This window comes from Amblyomma maculatum, unplaced genomic scaffold, assembly GCF_055883805.1.
Source record: "Amblyomma maculatum isolate TAMU_Amacu unplaced genomic scaffold, ASM5588380v1 scaffold_13, whole genome shotgun sequence".
NCBI classification, from domain to species: domain Eukaryota; kingdom Metazoa; phylum Arthropoda; class Arachnida; order Ixodida; family Ixodidae; genus Amblyomma; species Amblyomma maculatum.
The window spans coordinates 32,087,154-32,112,406 of NW_028146738.1; the positions used below are offsets into that span (position 1 = coordinate 32,087,154).

Sequence of the window (25,253 nt, forward strand, 5' to 3'; positions counted from 1 at the left end):
TGCTTTTATTTTTGTTTGTTTGCTCTGTACCATTTGATGCCAGTAAAGCGTCCGCACTCAAGTGCCCACTATGAACGTATTACGTATGTGACAGGATGTTTGACATTTTATTTGAAGTAATGCCGTAGCTGTACTTGACTTTTTTTTTTCATCTAAACAGCTGGTTCACCCTTTGGTTAGTGGCACGCAAACAAATGTCCGTGATATACGTATATGTTAATCACGAGCAAAGAATAAATGCTTGAGTCGCGTATACCTTGTTTATATTTTTTTTTGCGGTAAATACCACAGTGCTTTAAATTAGTAAGGTAGGGAATAAATGTGTTTTGCTCGAACACTGTGTTTGTAATATATATAAGCGGTGATTAGGGCACATAAAGAACACTGATAAAAGATGTATATTACAGATTCTGACGATTTAAGATAAACGTTGTTATGTATTAATAAGCGCAAGCTGCAAAATGTAAGCAGGTATTCGTAAATAAGGTTTGTAAAAAATAAATGTTCCTAAGGAGGCCTTACGAAGCACAAGCTTTGATTCGCATGTACACTGTTTTTCTCCGCGTGTTAATATTAGCGCTCCTGGGCAGTAGCCTTTATTCCCTTACGGGAAAAACGAATGCAAAACACCACGCTTCGTTGCAAACATTAAGTACAAATTGCTCATCTGGGCGATTTGTAACTGTCCGCAGGAAGAAATGTTGAGAGTTTCAGATAGTGATTCAAACATAGCGCGCTGCTCCGAAGGACTACCCAAGCGTGCACAATGTCTCCAGATAGACGTAAAAGAACGGCAGGGATCAGTTTAAGCACCTGGAATAAGTCGCCTCTTTATTAATTATCACACTAATTGCGTGGCCTCTGAAAATCGCTTCAAAGAGAACCGCACCCCTCCTCTGTACCCCCGCTATCCCGCGGCCGCTACGCGCCGAGCGGCGAACGTGGCACCCCTGTTGCACGTCGCGCCCTCTCGCGGGAGTCGGTTCTTGTCATCGCAAAAGCGGCCCGCTCTCCGGCGCCGGTCGTCACTCTGCCCAATATTCTAGAGCACTATAGCGAAGTCACATGGGCGGGTTGGGGATGGTTACTGCAATAGGGCTGCCAACGATTCCTGGACTGCCTATTGACACTGACATCACCGTGGTGAACAGCGTTTGTTGGAGCATGGTCAAAATAACCGCATCCTTTCTCTAGAATACTTTCTAGTACACTAATTGTATAACCGGCAGTCCGCACGTTCATAATGCTTTTTGGAAAGGTGAAAACGTTTTGCGTCGCAGCGCGGCATCAGCCGAACTACAACGAAAAGTGCGTATGAACAGGTAGGCACTTCACGAGCCACTACGCTTTAAGCGGTCGACCAATACATGGGTTTCAATAGCGGCTTGGCCGGCGAGTCTTCACAACTACGTTTTAACCGAAACTACTTGGTAAGTGGGTACATATTAACGAGGTTTCACTGTGCATTAACCTGGTGGTATGCATACATGCCCAGCTTCAGCAGTCCATTTTGATGCTGAACTGTAATGGTGCCAGGGTAACCTCAGCTGTGTCACAAGGCACATTTGGCCCCGTTGTGCTCAATAGGGTGCTTGACTCCTGTGCTCAAGGATGTAAGATCAAATCCCGGCCATGGTGGCTGCTTTTTAACTGAAGCAAAAAACCAAGGTGTCCATGTGCTGTACATTGTCAGTAGTCGAAATTTCTGGAGTCCTCTACTGGGGGGTCTCATAGCCTGAGTTGCTTTAGGACGTTAAACCCCACAAACCAAACAAGTCACATTTCCTTGTACAAGGTGGGGTCAAAGAACCATTCTCCAGGCATTTCATCCCAGAGAAGCTGAACTCCAGGCCAGAGGAAAGTTTGCACCCATTCCTCAGCCGGTGGGACTGAACTCTGCATCTCTCGAGTGCGAGAGTATTATCTTGGAGCTTTCTGTAGTATTCACGGTGTAAGAATATATAAGTGTTGACATGCGCTGCTCGTCATTATGGAGAGTGCACAGAGGTGATGCTCGAGCCAACATTAGTGGCACTGGCATGGTGTGGGGGGCACTGTGGAGTGGGAGTCCACCAGCTGTGTAGTGTCAGGTAGTGTGAAACAGCACATCCTAAACAGGATGTGCTGTTATTGCACAAGCTCTAGTGATAGTACAGGCCCAGCCCTTATGTGATCGTCGCAGATTATACGCCTGGCGGCTGTGATATGTCAGTTGTTGTGGCACATGCATTTGCCAAGCCCAGCTCAGGTCCAGAAGCAGATTTGACGTGATTATATAGTAAGATATACTTTGTACCTAACTGCAGTTTAGGCTAGCGGACTTGCACAGATCGAATGCTGCATTTTAAAACTGTTGGAGCATGCTTGGCTAAACTATGGGGCTGGATAATTGCCAGAGCAGATAGGATATTGCAGTCTAAGCAACCATGTCTGCCACATTTCAAAAGCACACATACACACCGCGACACCGAGTAATCTTGCAACACCGGCAATATGGCTGCCACAGCTCTGCAGTTTGATGTGCAGGCCTTAAAGTCGGGGGTCTCGGGGGGGGGGGGGGTCTGAGACCCCTCACCAGTATTTAAAAGGGATCTGAGACCCCTGCGCTTGAGTGTAAGAACTGCATGAATACGAATCGGGCAGCCATATTTTATTTTTAAGTGGTTTTTAGGATATCTCTTCATTTTATTTCTGAAATTTCGCAGTTAGTTTCAATGAGAACCAGTGACACATTTTCTAAAACCTAAGTCGCAGAACAACTATTTCTCCCTTTTGCATAATGTGCGAAACAGGCTACCCCCCGCTTTATTTTTCTTCCCCTTTCTTTCCCTTTTTACCTTTTAAAGACTCCCTTTGATGCAGCCAAACTTTAAGCACATTGAAAAGAAGCGTGATGATGAGATCTGGTCATGTCTTGCAGATTATGAACACCTAAGTATTTCACCATGGTACCAGCACTTTAAACATTGCTTGCCCACCATTTCTGGCTCAGGTGGCATGTCAAGATGAGTCATCGTTTCACGTCCTTTCAAAGGAATCCCTTGAGACGCTGCTGTCAAGGCTGCCTCCAGATAGTGGCATCATGCGCCGCAATTTCCGGCCCACCCTCTTTATCCATGGTTGTGAACCGCATGCAGAGGTATGTGCACAAGTAGTAAGGAAATGCTGCAGTGAGACATTTTGTCATTTGTATATGCAGGACCATTGGAAGCGTTTCAGGATTTCAGATGCAGAGATGGCCTTCTTCAATCGCACAACCAGGTAACAGTGCTTGCAGAGGCATGCTTCTAATTTCATTCAAGCATGAAGTAGGAAATTTGAGTTGGAAATAGCAAAACATTGTGAGGACGGCCTCACGGTTTACGGAGAACTTAGTTAAGTGTTTAGTCCTGAGCTGTCTGTGAAAATAATCGCCAAACCAAACCTTACCTTTTGTTTCAAACTAACAGATGACTGAAAATGGTATAATTTGAATTTATGAGTTATACAGGTAGTGTAACTGTACGTCAGTGTTTCATGTTTAACAGTTGGTACAAGCTCATCCTGATACACGGACTTCCGTATATGTGGGCTGGACTTCAAAAAATTTCTGTGTAAAAACTATTGGCCTAGTGGAACACACATCTTACTGAAAAGGTAGCATATTATGGTCTACATTAGTTGAGATCTAATTTAACATCAATAGTTGCCTTCATTGTTTGGATTTGGAGGCTTGTCGACTGCGAGTACAGTTGTTGCAGATACAAGACAAGCAGCTGGTCTGTCCAGACTGCTCCACCTCTTGGACAACTCTGTGTGGAAGAGTTGGCCATTTGTTTTGAAGCTTACTGTCACATTTTTCTAGTGTTGGACTAGAGGAGCGGCATATTTTCTTCTTGGCTTCAATTTTATCAAGCACACCCTGCCCAGAGCCAAGCTGTCATGTTTGTGAGGGGGGTGCAGCTTGTTTTAGCTGCTCAGCCACTCCTTCCGAAAGCTGCTCTCTAGTAGATGACACCAGTTTTTCTTAATTAAAAAGAAAATCCAGGTGGGTACCAACAACAAGTTACTCCTCAAAGAACTTAGACCAGAATATGCAACACTGTGAGTGATGTTCGCTCTCAAATTCGGCAGTAATTTGCACACAGGAATTTTCTTTAGTGCCATCCAAGTACGGACGTCAAAGTACACAACAGGAACCGAGTAAATTGAAATAGGTATCTTATTGTTACCACATTTTTCATTTTCGATATCTACTTGTTTTCCTTTCTAACCTTATTTTCAATTGTTTTCTTGCTGGTGTTACTTTTTCGAAGTTTAACACAACAGTTTTAAAAGCCCCGTTCAGCGAAAACCCTGCCATTGGCGTTCTGAACAAAAAATCACTATCACGCTTTTGGCAGGTGGCAGCCAAGCTGTGATTGGTTGGCAGGTTATGTGATGTCACAAGATCGCATGACATGGCAGTTGCTGGCGTAAATCCTGTGAGGTGGGAATTAAACCCGGCCCCCCCTCGATCCTGAGCCATGCAAACTACCCCTAGGCCATGCAGGCACATTGGTACAGCTTGGTTATAATTGAACTTAATGTCAGGTGGTCTTGCACAAAATGTGGTAGCTTTGGTACCTGTGAGATAGTGGAGATACAAATAGGTTTGGGGTTAAGTGCGAATGAGGATCTGCATGGGAAGTCTCAGATGGCAGCCATTAATGCTGTCATACCATTAAAGGTGGAGCTTAAGTGTGCCCCAATTCTTTATTGACAGATGTATTTTGACTACAGTAAATCAAGACACAGGTGCCAAGACTGATAAAGAACCTCTTGTGACACTGCGAAAGTAAGTGGACAGAAGCTAGGAGACTTCATTAGATATTTTTGTTTAAGGAAAACTTATCCTGGAGGCATTCTTATTTACTTGGCTTGAGAACGCTGTATAGCTTTGTAGCTACATGACACAGTGGAAGTGGCTTTCAGTTGCATAAGTATTTTCTTTGAAATCAACATTGTTTTGAGGAATGCTTCTAACATTACAGTCAAATCACGATGTAATGAATCGTGCGGGACTACAAGAAATTTGTTCGTTATTTTGAAATATCGTAATGAAGAACTTGCAGTTATAAACCAGTGGTCAAACCTAGGTATGAAAATGAGCTTACCTTGGCAGTAGGCATGTGTGTAGACAAGCAAAATCTCAAAATGACAATGTTGCACCAACTTTAAAGCTGATTTGTTTAAAGAAATCAGTTATTTTATTCTGCTGCATGTAGCACACACGATCATACGCTACATATTACACCACAACAGTACATACACTTTTCTCTTTGTGCAAAACCTCATCCGGTACGTGATTGCACCGAGCGATGAAATTAAGGACTTTCGCCACACACAAAAAAAGAAAAAAAATCAGTTCGAATTGGCCTCATCATCAGTATTCCCTGAAGTTTGAAAATCTTGTCTCAGTCTCAAAATGATCGCGGCGGTCGACCTGCAGAGGCAGATTTGTTTTTTCTCTGCATCGAGTTTTTGCATCGAAAATTGCTGTCTCATCTTGGCATTTTCGTGGGCTACAATCATCAGACCTCGCACAAACTTCACAATAAGATAATCCGCAAAAAAAAACCTTCCCACGTGTGGATGGCACGAATTACCAACCAGTGAACGACGCACAGCACAAAGAAAAAAGGCAGGCGGCTAGGCCTGCTGGCTACTGCATATTAAACCACAGCTTCGTGGTGGCGCTAGGAGCTGGCACTAGATATGCTGATGTTGATACAGTAAAACCTCTGTCAATCCGGATCGCAAGGGACTGGCAAAAATGTTCTAGTAAGCCGAAAATTTCGGATTATTGAATTTACCTTGAAAACGACAACAAATTTACTGGGTATACACATACCTTTATTTCGTGAAAAACTGAGTTATTTTTGTTTTTTTCTTCTGCGAAATTTGCGCGATAATTGTTTTCAGTCCCATCAAGTTGTGGTGCGCATGCTCATCGTCGCGTGATCCGACGCAAAATTCCCCCAGTACAGCGAGCCTTGGCGGCCTCTTGCACAGTGCATTACGGCAGTGGCTGCTCATGACTTTCATCGCCAGCACAATTTTCGTCTTCATCGACAACTTTCGATAATATGTCGTCATCGGTCAGCATGTCAGAGATGGCAAGATCGTTGTCACTTGACTGGAGTGGCTGTCGCCGTCGTGGAGATTTAATGGCAGCGGCAACAGGCCCTAAACAGTCGAACAGAGCAACGGGTGCTTATTTTCATGATTCACGCGCTGTCACTGTTGCATCACAAACAATCGGTACAAAGAAATTAAGTGTGCGGTGTAGCCATCACAGCCGCGGGACAGCAAAATACAGTCTTGCCGCTCTGATGATGATGATGATGATGATGAGGCTCCTCCCTTTGAAGTGCGCGGTCACCGGTGCCACCTAGCCACTGCTTGCATGATCCGCTATCGTCATCGCCCATCACCACATTTTTTTTGTTGCGAAAGCAACACTACGCCAGGTCTAACTGCTCGTCGCTATGTGCCGTGTCAGCGTCCGTGGAAGAACGCTCGGTCAGCCTCAGCTAATGCTTTTGCTCACTATTTGGTTCAGCAGCGTTGAACCCTTCTAATTTTTTTTCTTGCCGCTGTTTTTCATTTTTGCCGAGCAGTGCGCCGACCAACTCGCCTCGCGTAGGTTTCCCATTGTTTGCCCGCTGTGGATGCACATCTATGCACGGTAATGCAGGAAAGTCATTAGCTGTCATCCTCGGAGTTCTCAGAGTTAACCCTTTCGCTGTCACGAACGTACCGTACGTTTTTGCACTTCGCCCCCACAGTGTCACCGACATACCGGTACGTTCTCTATTGTGCATTCAAAACTTCGCTGGCGTCCTGGACAGGCTGCGCCATTTGTCAAATCTTTCTACAAGTTCGTATTTTCGCCCCGCGTTATGTTGGTGCGTATACAGTCGAACCCGGATATATCGAACTCGAAGGGGGTCGCGAAAAAGTTCGATATATCGATAATTCGATATACAAAAATTGGCTTGTGATGGCACTTACGATGCGAAAAAACGATACCGTATTTGCCGTGTAATCAACCCACTCGCATAATGAACCCACTCTCCACTTTTGCACCCGAGAATTTGAAAAAAAAAATGTGTTAAGGCCAGCTCGCTCGCATGCAAGTGATTGAGCGATCTCAGCGACGAGCGGCAGCAACAGAGCAAAAAATTTCAACTTGTTGGAACTGCGACCCGCTCGCCGCTCGAGCCACCGAAGCAGCTCAAAACAAGGTTTCTGTGTCGCTGCGGCAGAAAATCGCGAGCGTTTTCGCTTGCATGTCGATGGCGCGCGTCACTCCGTTTCGGTCATCACATCCACAGCTCATTTCTTGGCAACGTGCCAAGATGTTGCGCAGCGATAACGTCAGGGCGTGTTTATCTTTTTATAGCTCCTCCGGTGGCGGGGAGCGAACTTGGCAGAGTGCCCGTGATGGCTTGATTGCACAGGCCTGTTCGATTTATCACGCCGCGATGGGGCGGGCGTCATGATCGCAGCAGCTGACGGCGGGCTTCCGTTGATTCATACATGCAAAGATAAACGGCTCCCGCCAAAAAAAAAAGCCTGCCGCTTCTTAACGTCCGCAGCCGCCATATCTTACGCTACGTCGCGCGTACAGCACAACGATAAGAAAGAATGACTCTCGCAAAAAGCAAAAAAAAAAGCAGAGAGCTGCCGCTTCTTAACGTCCGCAGGCGCCATAGCCACGTCAGCCGCTGCGCGCAGAGGGTTTGCCACACACGCTGAAGAAAGCGTCCCATGTCTGTCTGAAAACGGGCTGAGCTGGCTTGGCGCATGCGTAGCGTGTGCTGAAGGAGAGAGCTCGGCAAAAGAATGGGCACACCCACGCACATGGCTTGCAAACATCATGTGTTGACGCGCGGGAAACGATAACTGCAGATGCGCGTGCCTTTGGGGAATGGGCGCGGCACTGTCCAGAACTGTCCCCTCTCATTCCTTCCGCGCGTGGCTTGAAAACGTCACGCGGCAAACGGCCAAGGGTGATGCGATCGTCTTTGGGGAAGGCACACTTTCCAGCGCGTGGTGCTGAGTTCGATATATCGAACGACCGGCGAAATTGAGTTTGATATATGACGCGGCTTTCCTATACTTTTACATGGGATTTTCAAGGGGATATTGTGAGTTCGATATAACCAAAATTTGATACATCCGGGTGCAATATAACCGGGTTCGACTGTATACTGAAGATGGATGGAGCGACCGCGCCCACCCCCGCCACCTTCTTCGCTGGGGGGCGCGGTTGCTTCGCGCGCTAAACCATCGTTCTAAGCGATCTTGCGGCGCGCGTGTCACGGCGCGTGTGTGCGGTTGCAGGTTCAAGGGTTGTGCTGCCACATTCCGCAAGTTTGCAGGTTTTTATTATTATTGTGTTGGCGTGTCTGTTACGCTGCGTTACATTCGGGCTCACGCCGTTGCCTCTCGACACATGACTAGATAACTGCTTTCGTTCTTTCTTGCCGCGCTCTTGCTTGCGGCTAGCAGCATCAAAGGAGGCTGCTTTAGCCTCTGTCCATCTCTCTCTGTCATCTTGATTTCACAATGTGCCGCTTCTCTCCGTTGTGCGGACCACCGAAAGTACGTCCTCCGTGCGCGCGCTTACTTTCGGATAGCTGACCGCGTGGGACCTCCGACTGCGGACTGGAGCGATGGCTCTTTTCATTATAAATATGAGTGGAGCTCGGATTCGGTCTCTAGAGAAGTAATGAGCAGATGTTTTCTTATATTATCCTCATTTATCTAATTTATAATCAGGCTGATGATGATGCTAAATAACAACACCTGCAGAACACTAAATAATAAAAAAATAAATCGCTATGCTAGTTCCCTGAAACAAAGCCGACACTGGGGGTGCGTCACGGCCAGAAATGCCCAACAGCGAAAGGGGTTAACCGTTGTGCGGGTAAATGTCTCCGAGATAATGAGCGTCTGCCGCCATTGAACTATACACAGCCTTGCTGGGACCACGCAGAGAGTTCGAGTTAACCGAATTTTTTAGTTAATGAGATCCGGATAAACGAGGTTTTACTGTAGCTACGGACCATACACACAGAAAAGGCAGTTTCTGTTTCACGCACGAGTTGCGAGCTACACCGCTGTTAATTTTATCCGAATTTTTAATACTGATGTTCTTAGATTATAGAAGAAAAAAATAAAATATGCACATTTTTCTGAAATACAGTAATAGTGAAATTATTCATTCTGAAATATTTTTGCATTGAAAATAGAAAATCAATTGGGAGATTTTTAAAAATTTATTAATTTGAGAAATTGCTAATGAGATGTTCGTAGTAATGAGATGGCTGTATTGGGTGTAGATCAATGTGGCATTTTCATAACACTATCTTGCTTTTACAGATACAGAATTGACAGGTCTGAACAAGGGCTGCAAAAGTATCATCACAAACCACTTTTTGGTATAGGCTCTGTGCACATCAGGGATGGCAGAATCGCAGTTGGAGATGAGGTCTGCGCGCTCATCTCCCCTGAGCCTCTACTGTGAGATAAGATACGCCTTGGGATTCAAGTTTGAAATTTAGTGAGTGTTCAAAGGCTGCTTAACATTGATACAATTTTCTTTCAAGTTCCTGATTGTGACACTCAAAGCCATGTGCCAAAGGTGGCTTTTTCTCATAAGTAGCATTTGTTTCATTGTGTTCAGCTTATTATTTCCTACTGCTGAAATTTGAAACTAAGCAGGGATGTTTTTTTGAAAAGGATTGAGCACTTGCATGCGCTTAGATGAATGATATGTTAGTAGCCTATAAAGCTTTTCAGTACCTGTACCAACATTTGCTTCACGGCTATCCTGTACTATAGCATCAGTGTGGCTGCAGAGTTTTCAAACAGCATTTTTGGCATCTAATTATGTTTTGCATACTAGTGATGTATGAGTGGTGTTCTAGATAGCAGCATCCATGACATTTGATGATTACCATATGAAACCGCACAGGCCTACGCACCTACATGCAGTTATGATGACCAGGCAGTTGAAAGCTTCTACGAAGATATAGAATCGGCAATGCGAAAAGTAAAGACGCAGTATACTGTACTAATGGGCGACTTCAATGCCAAGGTAGGGAAAAGGCAGGCAGGAGACCAGACAGTAGGTGACTATGGCATTGGTTCTAGGAATAGCAGGGGGGAATTACTAGTTGAGTTTGCAGAGCGCAACAACTTAAGAATCATGAATACCTTCTTTAGCAAACCGAAGAGCCGGAAATGGACATGGAAAAGTCCTAACAGGGAGACTAAAAATGAAATTGACTTCATACTGTGTTCAACCCCCACCATTATGCAAGATGTAGAGGTAATCGGGAAAGTGCGATAGGATGGTGAGGTCCCAAATTATTCTAAATCTGAAGAAGGAATGCAACAGATTAGTAAAAAAGAAGTCCATCAATGAATTAGCGGAGAGGGGGAGAGCAAAAGAGCATCTCACTACAGAATAGATATTCAGCTCTAACCAAGAATGGCGACGTTACCCTAGAAGCAATGAACAATAATTTCAGAGATATCATTACTAGTGCGCTGTAGAAGTAGGCAGTAGGATAGTTGGAGAGGTTACCGGTAAGCTAAGGAGACGAAAGATTTGATTCAGAAACGCCAGAGCATGAAAGCTTCCAATCCAACAGACCAGATAGAATTGGCAGAGATATCAAAGCTAATCAATAAGCACAAAGTGGCCGATATAAGGAAGTATAACATGGAGAAAATTGAGCATGCTGTAAAGAAGTCTTAAAGTGGTGAAGAAGAAATTGGGCATAGGCAAAAATCAGATGTATGCGCTAAGGGACAAGGCGGGCAACATCATCACGATTATGGACAAAATAGTCAAAGTAGTCGAGGAGTTCTATACTGATCTCTACAGTAGCCAAAGTAGTCAGGACCATAATGAGATTGGCGGTAGGAAAAAACAGTCAGACGTTCCACCAGTGACGAAGGGCGAGGTTAGGAAAGCTATAGAAAGTATGAAAAAGGGGAAAGCAGCTGGAGACGAACAGACAACTAGAGATTTGTTGAAGGATATTGTACTAGAAAAACTGGCGACCCTGTACACGCAGTGTCGGGAGTCTTCGACGGTACCGGAACCATAGAAGAGCTCAAACGTTATCCTCATTCATAAGAAAGGGGACACTAAGGACCTTAAAAATTACAGACCAATCAGCCTACTGTCTGTTATGTATAAGGTATTTACTAAGGTAATCGCTAATAGAATCAAGACAACCTTAGACTGCAATCAAGTGAAGGATCAAGCAGGGTTTCGGAAGCGGTACTCTACTATTGATCATATCCATACCATCAGCCAGGGGATAGAAAAATGCTCGGAATATAACCAGCCTTTATACATAGCATTCATTGATTACGAAAAAGCATATGACTCAGTTGAAACATCGGCGGTGATGCAGGCATTGGGAAATCGGGGTAGACGAGCCGTACCTGAAAGTGCTGGAAGATATATATAGTGGCTGTACAGCAACCATAGTTCTGCATAAAGAAAGTAACAAAATTTTCATAAAGAAAGGTGTTATGTAAGGAGACATGATCTCCCCAGTACTATTCACAGCTTGCTAAGAGGAAGTATTCAGAGGCTTGGAATGGGAGCAGTTAGGGATAAGAGTAGATGAAGAATACCTCAGTAATGTGCGATTTGCTGATGACATTGCCTTGCTAGGTAACTCAGGGGATGAATTGGAAAGAATGATTGATGACCTAGATAGAAAAAGTAGAAAGGTAGGCTTGAAAATCAATATGCAGAAGACAGGTAATGTTCAACAGCCTCGGGAAGGAACAGCAGTTTACGTTAGGTAGCGAAGCAATGGAAGTATTAGGCGAATATGTCTACTTAGAACAGGTAGTAACCGCAGATCCAGACCATGAAAAAGAAATAACAAGGAGAATAAGATTGCGACGGAGCGCATTTGGCAAGCACTCGCAGATAATGGCTAGCAGCTTACCGGTATTGCTCAAGCGGAAAGTATACAACAGTTGCATCTTGTACTCACCTATGAAGCTGGAACGTGGAGGCTAACCAAGAGTGTTCTACCTAAGTTGAGGACAATGCAGAGGGCTATGGAACGAAAAATGGTAGGGGTAACATTAAGAGATAGGAAGCGTGCAGTGGGTGAGAGAAATAGCTCAAGTTACTGACATTCTAGTGAAAATCAAGAAGAAGAAATGGGCATGGGCAGGACATGTAGTGCGAAGAGAGGATAATCAATGGTCGCTTAGGGTAACAAACTGGATTCCAAGGGAATGAAAGCGTAGCAGGGGGCAGCAGAAGTTAGGTGGGCGGATGAGGTTAAGAAGTTTGCAGGGGTCAAGTGGATGCAGCTAGCACAGAACCGGGTTAATTGGAGAAACATGGGAGAGGCCTTCACCCTGCAGTGGGTATAGTCAGGCTGATGATAATATGAAACCGACCAGTGGTTCAGCGACAATGTTTGTGGCCTTTCAGTACTAGTGTTTCATTGCTACCATAATTGCGGGCTGTAGTGTGCAGTGGTGGAACTGCTGCGCCAAACTGCGCAAAATCAAATTCTGCTACATGCTGCTACAAAATCAACTTTTTACCTACTTGAGCGCCACGCCTGCGCCAAAAGTCGCTGAATAACTCTGCTGACAGCGAAACCGAACTGTTGCAAAACCAAAACTGACATCTGCTGGCAACACTGTGCAAGGTGGAAGAATAATTTTGCAGGTCCTCGACAGACAATCACATGACACGAAATTGGCGTTTGTCTACCTCACTACTGCGTCTCCTGCCGGTGTTTCTTTTTTTTTTTTCGATCTACTGGGAGGGAATGAGAGGGGACTGCAAGATAAACTGCAAGATATCTCTCAAGTCCAATGCGCGGGAAGGGTGAAAGGAGAGGCTGGCCGTTGAAGGGTCGAAGCACGTTCAAGCGCGTGACGGCTTCGAGCTGCCCTGGGCGCTCATTTGTGTGCTCGCACGTGTGTTTGGAACTGCCTCGACAAAGCACAGCGGGAGCAGTATGCACGCTTGCTTCATTTTTTTCATACCAGTGAGTATAGGCTGCGATGGCCTGAGTAGCAGCGGAGGGAGCATTAAGGATTTGACTACTTCTGTGCGCGCGCACTGGACTCTGTTGGCCGCTTTTGCACAGTAAAACCTCGTTAATTGAGATCTCACGGGGAGTAAAAAAATTGTCAGAATTTTCCGAACGCCGAGTTATCTAATGAACAGCTAAAACAGCACATGAAAAAAGCTTTTATTCCTCAGCTCTACTTCGTGAAGAAGTCTGTTATTGTAGTTTGTTTCTTTGCCAAAAACTGGCCTGCAAGAACAACTTTTCGAACACGCGCCAAATTCTCCAACGCAAGCATGTTATGTGGGGCATCGAGGCAAAATTCTTCCAAAACAGTGAGGGCGTCCACAGCTTCTGTGGTCGTACCCCGGGCTGGAAGTTCTTCGCGGAGGTCATCATCGGACACCTCGTCAGTAGCACAGTGGGCATCAGCGAATATCTCTGTATCACTCAACTGACCAGCTATAGGAACCCCATCATTGATGCCGATGTAGTCGGTGAGGTGTACTTCAGTAGGAAGCAGGGCAACGAGTGCTGTATCGTCATCGTCAGGCGCGACCACACGTTTGCCAAAATGAGGATTGCGCTCAAAAGTGTTACAGTTTAAGGCTGTTTTCGCTCCATGCAGAGCAGCATACGTTCCAAAACTTGCTTCTGGTATTTTTTTTTCACATACTGTATGATCCCTTGATCCATCGGCTGTAGCGCGGCAGTTGTATTCAGCGGCAGAAATACAAGTTTTATCACTTGGAGCTCAGAAACGTTGCAGTGCGCAGAGCAGTGTCCATCATTAGCAGCACCTTCCGTTTCTTGGCGCTGAACTGACGTTCGAGCTCTAGTAGCCATGAACGAAATATCTCTGAAGTCATCCATGCCTTCCTGTTAGCGTGGTAATTGACTGGAAGGTGCTTGACGTTATAAAAACATCTTGGTTTGAACGCCTTACCGATGACGAGAAGAGGAAGGCGCTCTGTGCCCGTCATGTTGGCTGCTAAAAGCACTGTCACACGTTCCTTACTCCTATTCCTGCCAGTGCAAGGGGCCCTCTTAAACGTAATGGTCTTATCTGGCAGCGCCTTAAAAAAGAGCGCTGTCTCATCTGAGTTGAACACATTGTTGGGGTTATAAGCTACGATGTGTTCTTGGATGTTGACGCTCTGCCAGCCCTTGACGACTGCTTCGTTGACCGCACCTTTCTCCCCGCACACAGCCTTGAACACAAGGCCATGCCTTTCCTTAAACCATGCAAGCCAGCCCTCCGATGCTTTGAAAGAATCAATATTTATGCGGAGGGCATAGGTTTCTGCCTGCATGCAGATTAATGGCCCACTTAATGGGAGCCTTGCGTCCCGTGTGGTGCCAATCCGCTGCAACAATGCATCTTCCAACTGAGGGTGGGCGGCAGTTCGCATACGTTTGCGAGCCAAATGGAACTTTTCATTCTGAAAAGCTTCCATGATCTGCGCCTCATTTTTCACATACATTCCTAAGGTGCTTCGCTTTACCTCGAATCGGCGCATCACCTCTTCATGGGAGGCGCCTTCTTTCAGTGCCTTCAGGATTTCAACCTTTTGCCCCAAGCCTTTGGCCACATACGTAGCCCGCTTAGCTGGAGTCCCCATCACGGCAGAGCAAAACACCACAAGTGCGTGCACACACACGCGCACCGCCCTGACCCAAACGCACAAAAAATCACAAAATGGCTGCCTTGAGTAAGCACGCACACGGAGCAATAACGGAGGGAAGAATGCGTGATTCTCGTGCTTGAGCATGTGCTCGAGAGAAGTGATGGCATTAGCGATGCGTGCTCTGAAAATGCTATCATTGGTACGTTTTCGGTTTCGGAATAGAGTAGTTTCGGGCCGGGATCCTATTTTCGGGTGATGATAACAGCAATGCGTGCTCCTAAAAGCCACTTCAGCACCGGCCATGGCCTGTCTCCAGTCCGAATTAGCCGGTGCGCGCCGAATTTTGCTCCGAATTAACGGGGGTTTGCTACCATAGACTTGTGTACATTTTTGAAAGGAGGGTGTGAGCAGGCCGAATTATCCGAATTTCCGAATTAACGGCGGCCGAATTACCGAGGTTTGCAGTTGAGCCCCTTATGTGAAACATCTTGTATAATTTCACAGCTTAATCAATACGTCAACATTTACGTGCCCTTTAGAAGATTACATCAGTCCTGACAGTTATTTTTTCGTCACTACAAAACTGCATGTTTGTGGGCACGTGTGTATGCAAATAACTCATGCACAGGTACTCAGTATATTTGCAGCTCTGCATATGGTCAGTAAGTACCTTTGGACATTTTCATTGAAATGAGGAAAGGATACACACAATCTTCGCAGTGCACTGCAAAGAAGCAGACTCCGAGTCCTGCGTCGCTTTGATAACCACCCACCCCGCCAAACCACCGAAAAAAACGTAAGCGAAGATTGCGAACGCACGGAATCGGCGCTCACTTTACATACTTGGCATCGCGCTTTTTGACCGAGCAGCGCCAGCAGTGCGCCTCTCTTGAGGGAAATAAAAATCCACCCAGGACCTCCAAAATATTCTTCCCCTTTCCGTCCAATCAGCATGGGTCTTGAATGAAAAAGGCGTCTCGATGTTACCCTGATGTACAGGACAAGGACACCCAGAAAAGACGTCAGAATCAGGAAAAGGTACAGGAAGAGATCAGAATGGCCTTTATTATGAGCACCAATGCTGAGCTGCTTTTCTCAAAAGGCGTCGCGACTAAAAATTTTGCAGACATTGAGAGTGGACAAGTCCTTCTTACGAATGGAGAGGAAAGGCTCGCAGCAGCACTGTCCAAGCTGGAGTCAAGGCAAAAGAAGAAATAGTGACTTAAAGTTGCAGTTTTAAGAAGTGGCAGTTCTAAATTCCTACAGGGAGTTTTTGTATTAAGATAGCTAGCTACATTCTTTCCAAGGCTACAGTGTTTACAGGGCTGTTGCATATCTTGTGCCTTCGCTCTGAATAAAAACAACTGCTTTTAGCAAAACCTCATGTTTACTTAATTTGAGGTTTTTAAAGAACAGCTCTTTAGACTGCATTTGAGCTTGAAGCTTGTTTGCATGGCTATGGTCATTATAAACTTCTGAGCTATGGGTTCCAGAAATAAAACAATCTATATTTACTTAAGCGTCTCGAGGTTCGAACTTTTGCTACAAAACTTTTTTTTTCTGCTACAAAAGCTCAAATATTTGCTACAAAATGGCACTTTTCCTGCTACAAAAGCTGCTACAAGGAGTCAGTTGCCATTTCCACTACTAAGTGTGGCATTCTGTAACTTCTGCTGTCTGTAGGGGCATAGCGAATCATTTTTGGAGTGCATGATTTATTGGAGCAGGGAAATGGAACAAAGGATAGAGAGGAGGCAGTGGAAAAGAAGGGACCATTAAAGGTCCCCTGAAATGGTCACCGTGAAGCCACTGATAAACGTGTTCAGTGTAGAACGAATCCTTTTGAGCATTAACCCAAAGTATGACGCCTGGAACAAAGCCAGTGATTTACTATTAATTTTTAAAAACAGCGTTTTTTGAAATTCGTGGGCAGAGAGGTTGTCGCTTGGCGGTGTCGCATGGAGCTATTTCCTTAAACCGTGACATCACGGGTGAGTTGACTGGCAAGGCTTGCTAGAAGCTGCCATTAGCTGCTGCCACTGCAGCCATGACGTCACGGACGCACTTCTGGTAGCTGCGAAAGTCGTCTGCTCGTGCGCTGCGCGAGCTCTTCGAGCACCTCCTCAGGCGGTCAAGCACTGCGCGATGGCAGCATCTCCTCGACCGCCGTAAACACCGCTGCTGTAACCCCTCCTTCCGTATACTGTACGCGAACGGCACGGCGGATCGTTAGCGCTGATGTCCGAAATAAAGCGTGCTAAAATTTGTTGTCGTCTGGAATACTCAGCCGAATATCAAGTATGAAACCTTTGTGAGGATTGCTGGTAAGAGCGATAGCCGTGATGCAAGTTTCTGTTCAAGTCAGCTGCTGCTGATGCATTTCGGCTCATCTGAGCTGCTCTTACTAGCTCTGCGATTAATGCATCGCCAGAGTTAATCCTATGGTTCTTTTACTATGGCAAGATAGGATTCACAATAAAGTAGTTTCATAAGCAGACAATTTACGACAGCGTTGATCAGTTCCAAAGCGTTCACCGCCATGGCTTCAAAGCGAAACAATTTAGGCCTAGCGACGACTAGGGACGGTCACGCATGGCGCTGTCGTTCACCGCGCTCGTGCGCCCCACCCCAGCGGTAAAGTACAACACTTCAGCCTGCTCGCGGCATCCCGTGCTGCAAGCGTTGCAAACTTGTGTATTTTCATTACAGCTAAGGCTGTGCATTTTCTGACGTTCTGCTCAGCAACGAGCCATTCAAATGATACTGCAGGCAGGACAAGGCTTCAGTACGCAGTCGCTGCGCTGCCGATCGAAGATGTCGGGCAGCACAGTAGACACCGCATATTCTCTACGTGGATCTTTAAACATGATAAAGTGGGCAAATGAATAACTTTGTGAAGCAGACCCGCTCGTATGTTTCGCACACTCGGGCGCCGGCGAGTAGCCTCAGTCAACAGACGCCTCCATAACCTCGGCTAACGACGCAAACTGAGGTCGCCAAGCTCGGTTTGCAATAACTGCGGTTAGTGGTGTAACCATGTTTTGGTCCGCCGTGTGGCATGGGCTAACCACAGTTTCTCGTAACTGCGGTTACGATGCGCGAACTGGCTAACTCCTCAGGCGTCCTCAGCGAGGAGTCTGACGGGTTGACCCGAGTACGCAGGCGAGCAACCGAGCGTGCGGCAACCGGAAGTTCGTCAAAGTGACTTATTTCTAGGCGGAGCTTTGAACTTGCTTGTCTTTATTTTTTATGACTCCCTTTGGGGCGTACGAGTTGAGAGGGAAAATTGGAAGGGTCATTTTTAATCGCCGATATCTCTGGTGTTGCAGAAGCTAGATCGAAAATGTTTGGTGGAGAATGACGGGTGGTTCAATATCTATCAATGTTATGGTGCTGTTTACCCTTCTTGGTGACCGTTTCAGTGGACCTTTAATATTCTGGTTGTGTTCTTTTGCTTAAAGATACATTAACTACACCCCTTGTCTATGTATATATGCAGGTTATATGCAGGCTATCCTGCAAGATTTCTAAATGCTCATTATTATACACCATGTGACAGGTCACATGCCTAGGGAAGTGTTCTGGTTGGCATATTGTTTGAGTTCGTTCTCAACCATGAATTTGTCGTGGACTCCTTATGAAACAGTGGAAATGGTGGGCAACCCTTTGAGAGGGGAGGGGAATCTTGTGTCGACGTCTGGTGACACCGGTATGCATGATGCTAGAAGCAATATCCATGCCTCTAGAAGGAATTCAACTCCTCCCAACACTGGGCTGTTCGCCCGTTAGTTGCCCGAGACGCTTTGCATTGCAGCTTCAGCGAGCAGTGCAGCCAGAGCTTGAGTTTCCCTGATGCCAACCTGAACAAACGGCATAGGTGCCCGCACTTTCTGCACTCCTCGCGTTTCTATCGTTGTGAGGAATCGAAGTCGGCTTTGAACCTCCATACTTTTAACCAGCTAAACTGTCTAGCTAGGCCAGAGCTGTCACACGAAATTTATTTGCGTGTGTGGCATTGATTTTGCAGACCTCGAAAATCGCTTCACGAACCCCCATTTGAGAAACGCTGGTTTAAGTGATGTGCATACTTTTGGATAACGCATAGTTACAAATGTAAAGGCCTGCACATAAATGATCAAAACACAGTAGCAGTTTCAGTCTGAAGGAATTTATATAGCAATATGCAAAATATACATAGACTGCAAAGAACATGGCATGGCAAGGTATAAGGTTGAGACACTAGCTGAATAATGTCAGATGGGTAGTATCTAGCCCAATGGATTGATTTGTGGTGGTGCCAGTGACCACTGTTCCCAGCCATGGTGGGGCATCCTTCCATTCGAAGATGTAGTATCCTACTGTGTTGACCGTGAACAGTACGATAAGCATGCTGGATGCCTTAGTCACGAGGCCAGTTGTCATCTGCAACATGCACATCAGTGTTTAAGTGCAATGTTCCTCCTGCATTGGGTCTGCACAGCTTAAAGTTTGACATGTATTTGATGATTATTGTAATCCACTTGTGTCACATTTGAGCATGCAAGGGGGACACATTTGTCTAGTTCAACAACCCAAACAAAACAGTCTTCAGACATAAGTTCCTCAATATTCTGCATGAGAGAAGTGCATTTTTTTTCTCGTTGTGAGCATGTTACACTGAAATGATTTTCATTGGATAGGTTTTTCTCTCTGTGCATGCACAGAGGGCTGGAGTCAATCAGATTTAGATGTGCATCGAAAAAGCAATATTGCTACAAGCTTTAGAGTTCGCACAGTGTTGCAGTAGCATTAAGTTGCTCTAGTCAGGTTAGCAGCCATTTCACTGCGCTGCATCTCGTTTCTCCTTCAAAGAGTGGTTGCATATCTTTGCATACACTGAGCTTTCCTACCAACAAGGATGATTGGGGAGATATGTCGCAAGGGTGCCTATCACTCTTAGTGTTCTTTGGCTGGTGGTGTTTCGATGAAAGGAACAAAGCTGTGGGTGCTACATCAGTGCACATGATGCAGCCACAATCTCATGCATATGCTTCTGCAAACTTTTGTTTGTAAAAATTGGTGTGTAAGAGGTGCCGGCCATAGTTATGATGGAAAATTCTCAAACACATCTTTCCATTACGTGTTTAGATGACATTATTGTGATGCCCTCTTTCACTGTTGCAGCTTGAGAGATTTTACTGTTTTTCGTGGGGTGACCCATTCTGTATGAGCATTTAAAAAATGTGATGGCGATCTTGAGTGTGAAAGTGGTGTTCCCACTGGGGAAGCATGATGCACATGGAGTGGTTACTTCCCCATGGGTTGTGTCAAGAATGCAATTATGATTTTATTTTGATTTGAATCAAAGCTGAGCCTCAAAGCTATTTTTTTTTACTCTGTAACAAAGCAAAGTTTTCTTTCAAGTTGACCATGTTCTGCTGTTTATCTATGAATTATTTAGCTGCAGGGTTTGAATCCTTAAAATATCAGTGGGGAAGAACCTGTTATCTGTTAAGTTGTAGGTGTTGACTGCTTGGTTTTATGTGAACAATGACCCCTTTTGTTTTAAATGTGAAGCATTTTAGGGCTAATATCATTTTTCTAATATCTTGTGTAGGTTTGATTACTATGTTATTCAATAGATTTCAAAAAAGAAGAAAGATGTACAGTAATGGACCAATTTTTACAGGTTCTAAATGCATGGAAAAAATATTCCTGATTTGCTTCGCCAGTCTGTCACCCAATATTTCTCAGAGGATGGAGCATGCATGTCCTCTTGTTGATGCTTTTTGTCAACCTGCTCCAACACCCAGAAATTTTTATTTTCCTGTGAACAGTACTAGATTAAACTGGGGTCTAAAGGAGGCTGCAGCCCAGCGCCTCGTCTCCGAGGGTAGGAGGAGGGGTCCCATTTAATCTAACCTGCTTCACACATGGCACCACAAATAATAAGACTTCGAGCAACAGGTATGAAAAGAAAAAGGTACAATGTGGAAATGGGACATCCCCTCTTCTCCCTCTAATCTAATTCGTTTAGCTTTTGAGGAAAGCTTGTCGAGCTGCAAATACAGGAATTCGCCACCACTCTGGGAGGCCCCTTTCTTGTGAGGTGATCTGCACTTGATTAGGGATTGGAAGAGAGTTCATATGACAGTAGGTAACATCTAAAAAATTAATGAAAACAATAGATGAAATAATAAAGAAAATCTTCCACCTCCACCACCACCTTACATCACCCAAATTGTTCCATCAGCCTTTTTTCCCAATTTTGGAGGGGAAAATAGGCCATGTCAGAGTGAGCCTTAATGGCTATGGTTGTGTCTTATGTGCTGTGAAAATAATGCATCACTCTGATACTAATCGCAATGATATGCCTTGTTTTTTTAGTTTAGAGTAGTAAAATGAAATGGGATATATTGCTGAAGTATAATATGGCAATAAGGAGATAAGGTCAGAGGGGGGAAGGGGGGTTTTGCTTGCACTGTAGCCCACAGCTTCTATTTTTTTCCAGCCTGCATCCAACATTTGCCCATGACTAGTTTAGCAGAGCAGGGAAACCTGGGAGAAGAGCTAGGAGAAAAAGATAGCTTGGACAAAAAAGTTATGTGCCTTCATGAGAGTTTTCATTCTGGAACAGATATACTCTATGAGGTGTTTCAAGGAAGCCTGTGCTGCGGTGCTCATCTGTGTTTGCTGCTCCAGAACATTTGGGATAGAGAAGGTCATGTGACGCTTGTGCCATGGATTGATGGCATTGGCGGTGTTGTTTAGAGCGTGTAGGTATTTGGGTATTTTGAAAGCACAAGTCTTTTGGCATACAAGATAGCCAAAATTAGTTGATCCATAGCTCTGAGGGTAATCATGTTTATGAAATTCTAAAAACTGATATTACTAATGCTAACAGCAAACTACTAATTGCAACCAGATGCCTGTAGTTAAAAGTTATCTAAAATCAGTTTACTGGCCCACTAGTTTGTTTTAAGAAACTCAAGAAAAATCTGCAACCATAAATCAGCTATGGTTTAGCTCTGGTTAAACCTGGATAGAAGCAGAAGCTTCCTTTGCCTGCTACATTATATTCCTGTCGCGCCCTATCAGTGCAGGGCACATTTTTGGGGACACTTAAGCTCAGCCTTTAAAGGGCAACTCCGGAGGTTTTTTGACATTCGAATATTCTAATAAAAATTTTACTGTATATTCTCCACTCCATCCTGACGCATTCTACAAAATTTGGGCGCCGTACGATAATCCGTTCGCGCGCAACACGACTTTAAAATATGCTGCTTTCATGGATTAAGTTGAGACTATTTCTGCCGGCAACACTGAGTTTCTGACGTCACAAACAGTATACCGGCGTTACTGTCCACTTCCCGCATGATTATGAAATTGTGAGGCTTATATTGAACTACCTCAGACATTTTATGCAATGCTTCATGATTTCCATACGTTATTTTCACCATCCAATGCACGTACGAGTGTTTTTCTAATACTGAGTGTGACGTCACCATTTCGTCACCTGGGACGTCGTTTCTGGCCGTGAAAGCAGTTTCGGTTTCGATTTGCTGTTTTTCTTTTTTAAAAATACTTCTAATTGGAATTTCGAAAAGCGGTTTTTTGTGTTGGAGTCAGGACGTGCCGAGGAATGTAATTCAATGAAAAACAGAAATTGATGGAAAAACCACCGGAGTTGACCTTTAAGGGTATGACGCGAGAGCGTAAGCTACCAGTCCAGATATAAAGTCCCGCTTTAACCAAACCATGTGGATGTCCCAGCATGTCCTAGAGGTAATGTAAATGCAAAGGGTTTCGGCAGGCTGATTCTGATATCATCCTCCTATATGAATGGAGCAACACGAGTGGAAGCTCCTGCTCATGGCATAGGGGTAATGTGAACTCAAATGTCACTCTCCCACATGAAAGGAGAGACTAGAGCTGGCGCTTTTTCAGGCACCCACCGACACTGACGCTGAAGGCTTGAGTTGGCTACAGTAGTGAAGCTTTCCTTTCAAAAGCTTGTTCAGTTTTGGTGCTCGGAGTCAGCTCGGCTCCATCTGTGGTGGCTGGGGGGTCAAGCTTGCAACTCTAAGTATAGGTAGAAGAAAGGGGAAGGGCAAGGAGTAGAGTCGACTTCAGGACTACGGCTGTGAGTCATAGTGCCAGAGGTGGCCACTGCCATTCTTTGTGAGTGGCATAAGAGTGGAGTCCTTATACATGCACAAGGGGGAGTTTTTTCTTTGTGCTGTTGTCATTGTTTGGTGTCATTTGGATGTGCCAAGGTTCGAGCAGGACTTAAGCTCTTTCCTTATTTCTGCCAACACTGGTACTTGTACACCAGAGGCTGTGTTCACACCTCAAAAAAAGCTATCTGTAAAGATTTGTGACAGGCTTCCTGAAACACTTGGTATGGATGTTATGGTTACTTGAACTGATGCATTTTCTCTTCAGCAAGCATTGTGGCTTGGTGGTCTGCCTGTCAGGTTTGCAGGCGTCGTGGAGCCGGCTTAGAGTTATGCAGTAAATGAAGAAATTTTCCTATAATAATCTTAATCGCATTCCCTTTAGTCATTTGCAACCATACATGCATTAGAAGCACAGTGGGAGAGCCATTTCGCCTGGTGATGTGTGCACATTGTTACAGCATGGATGTGGGGCCAAAATCCAGCCTCAGTGGCTGCTTTTTACTGGCAGCGAAAAGCTAAGTGCCCATGTGCTGACGATGTCAGCAGACGTTAACCCCAGGTGGTCGATATTTCTGGAGTCCTCTACTATGTCTCATAACCTGAGTTGCTCTGGGACATTAAACACTATAAACCATACACCGACTAATACAGCATGACATTACATGATAATGGCAGTCTGGAGAACAGTACCTATCAAGAACACAAATGGGAAACGTTCATCGCACTTAATTTTGTGATGATAAAATGATATTCATTAGTACAAAATTGCATTTCTGCCTCTAAATTTTGAGACTAGCTTTGGTCAAAGCTTCACTGCAAGTGTATATGTGAATGCTTCTGCAACATTTACTGTCTCAGCAGAATGAAGGTACAAACTTACTATGGCCCTCGGCACATACCTGATTACTGCATTAAATATTCAAAAAGGAAGAGTTTTTGATGTTGGAAATAGGATGAAGTCGCAGCACGTTTTATTATTTTTATTATTATTATTTTCTTGTCATGTGGAAATTGGTGGAGTTGCCTAGCACGGTACAGCTGGCTCCTGAAGCCCTCCAACATATATGTTTGGGCTAAAGCCAGTATACTTGAATGTTTTGATGTGCTTAAATGAACGCAGCTGTCGCCTTGCTAGACAATAACAAAGTGGAGTGCAAATTTGTCCAATTGTTCATAAAAGGTCATGTTTTGCTGGTACAACTTCTGCATCTGTAATGATTTAGAATACATCTTTAGAAGCTGCATTTATTTACTGTTTGACGATGTTAACCTATGCATTATATATATATATATATATATATATATATATATATATATATATATATATATATATATATATATATATATATATATATATATATGGGGCAAATAAATTTGTTTTCATAATTGTAAGCAGTGTTCACTGTTCTTACCCACTATGGTGGCTCAGTTGCAATCTCCTTCTAAGTGGGTTGAAATCATCAGATCATGGCTTATGTGGTTGTGCTATATTAAGGTAAACAGAAAAGCACCAGTGTACTAAAGTTTCGGTTTCATAAATTATTCAGCGTGAAATAAAAGACACGGACACATTCCACGGACACAGATCAGGTGCTGGCTTCAACTAATTTTAATGAAGCAGACACTTTCCACATTTATACACAGTGAGTGAACAAGAGCGCATGTGTCTAGGAAATGTTTTTCTTACTTAAGAACAGATTACATTCTATTGTCTATTTAATGATCTGTATTCGCTTCCTTGCAGGCAGAGTGAAGGGGTGCTGATACACGTCACCTGTTGATAAAAAATGCTTCTAATTTGCATGCTTATCTATCCTTACTTCTGCGCAGAATTTTGATGTCTCCCAAGTTGTGGCTCACCGTACTGACCATTGTCATCTTTGCAAGAGCGGCAATGGACGGGTAGATTCTCGCCGGAGTCGGACACATTACCAAGTGAATGTTAATGTTCCCTGGCACATTCGTTCACACAGCGGCCAGTTTGCCCAACATATACTTTGCCACATTTTAGGGGGATTTGATAGATCACACCCGTGGCATGCTGCACGTACGGCTTGGTGTGCTTCTTCCCGAGCCTGACCTCTCGGGGCTGCCACTGCTGACCTTAGGGCACATCTTAGCCAATTTACTTGGTGCAGAGACCAGCCGCATTCCATACTTGTTGCCAACCCTTTTCAGGTTGTGGGACACCCTATATAAATAGGGTATCACCACTGGCCTGGTGCTGCTAAATTGTGCGCTTTCTTTGGCCTCCCTTTCACCTGCAATAGTGTTTGGTCACTGCTGTCAATACGTGGTCAGGGAACCCTGCTTTATGCAGTTTAGCCACCTCACCCTGACAGCCCAGCTGCATCATATGACGG

At 44.8% G+C, this 25,253-nt stretch overlaps 1 protein-coding gene across 2 annotated transcripts in view; it reads left to right on the forward strand.

Annotated features, from left to right (window-relative positions):
- Nucleotides 1-9,831, forward strand: part of LOC146172513 (mitochondrial amidoxime-reducing component 1-like) — a 29,669-nt gene extending 19,838 nt beyond the window's left edge. For both annotated transcript variants that reach the window (XM_084586010.1, XM_084586011.1), the window contains exons 5-8: nt 2,993-3,139; nt 3,200-3,261; nt 4,745-4,816; nt 9,412-9,831. In XM_084586010.1, coding sequence (XP_084442136.1) covers nt 2,993-3,139; nt 3,200-3,261; nt 4,745-4,816; nt 9,412-9,556 — 426 coding nt within the window. In that variant the 3' untranslated portion in view covers nt 9,557-9,831. The remainder of the gene's footprint in view (nt 1-2,992; nt 3,140-3,199; nt 3,262-4,744; nt 4,817-9,411) is intronic.
- Nucleotides 9,832-25,253: the final 15,422 nt, after the last annotated feature.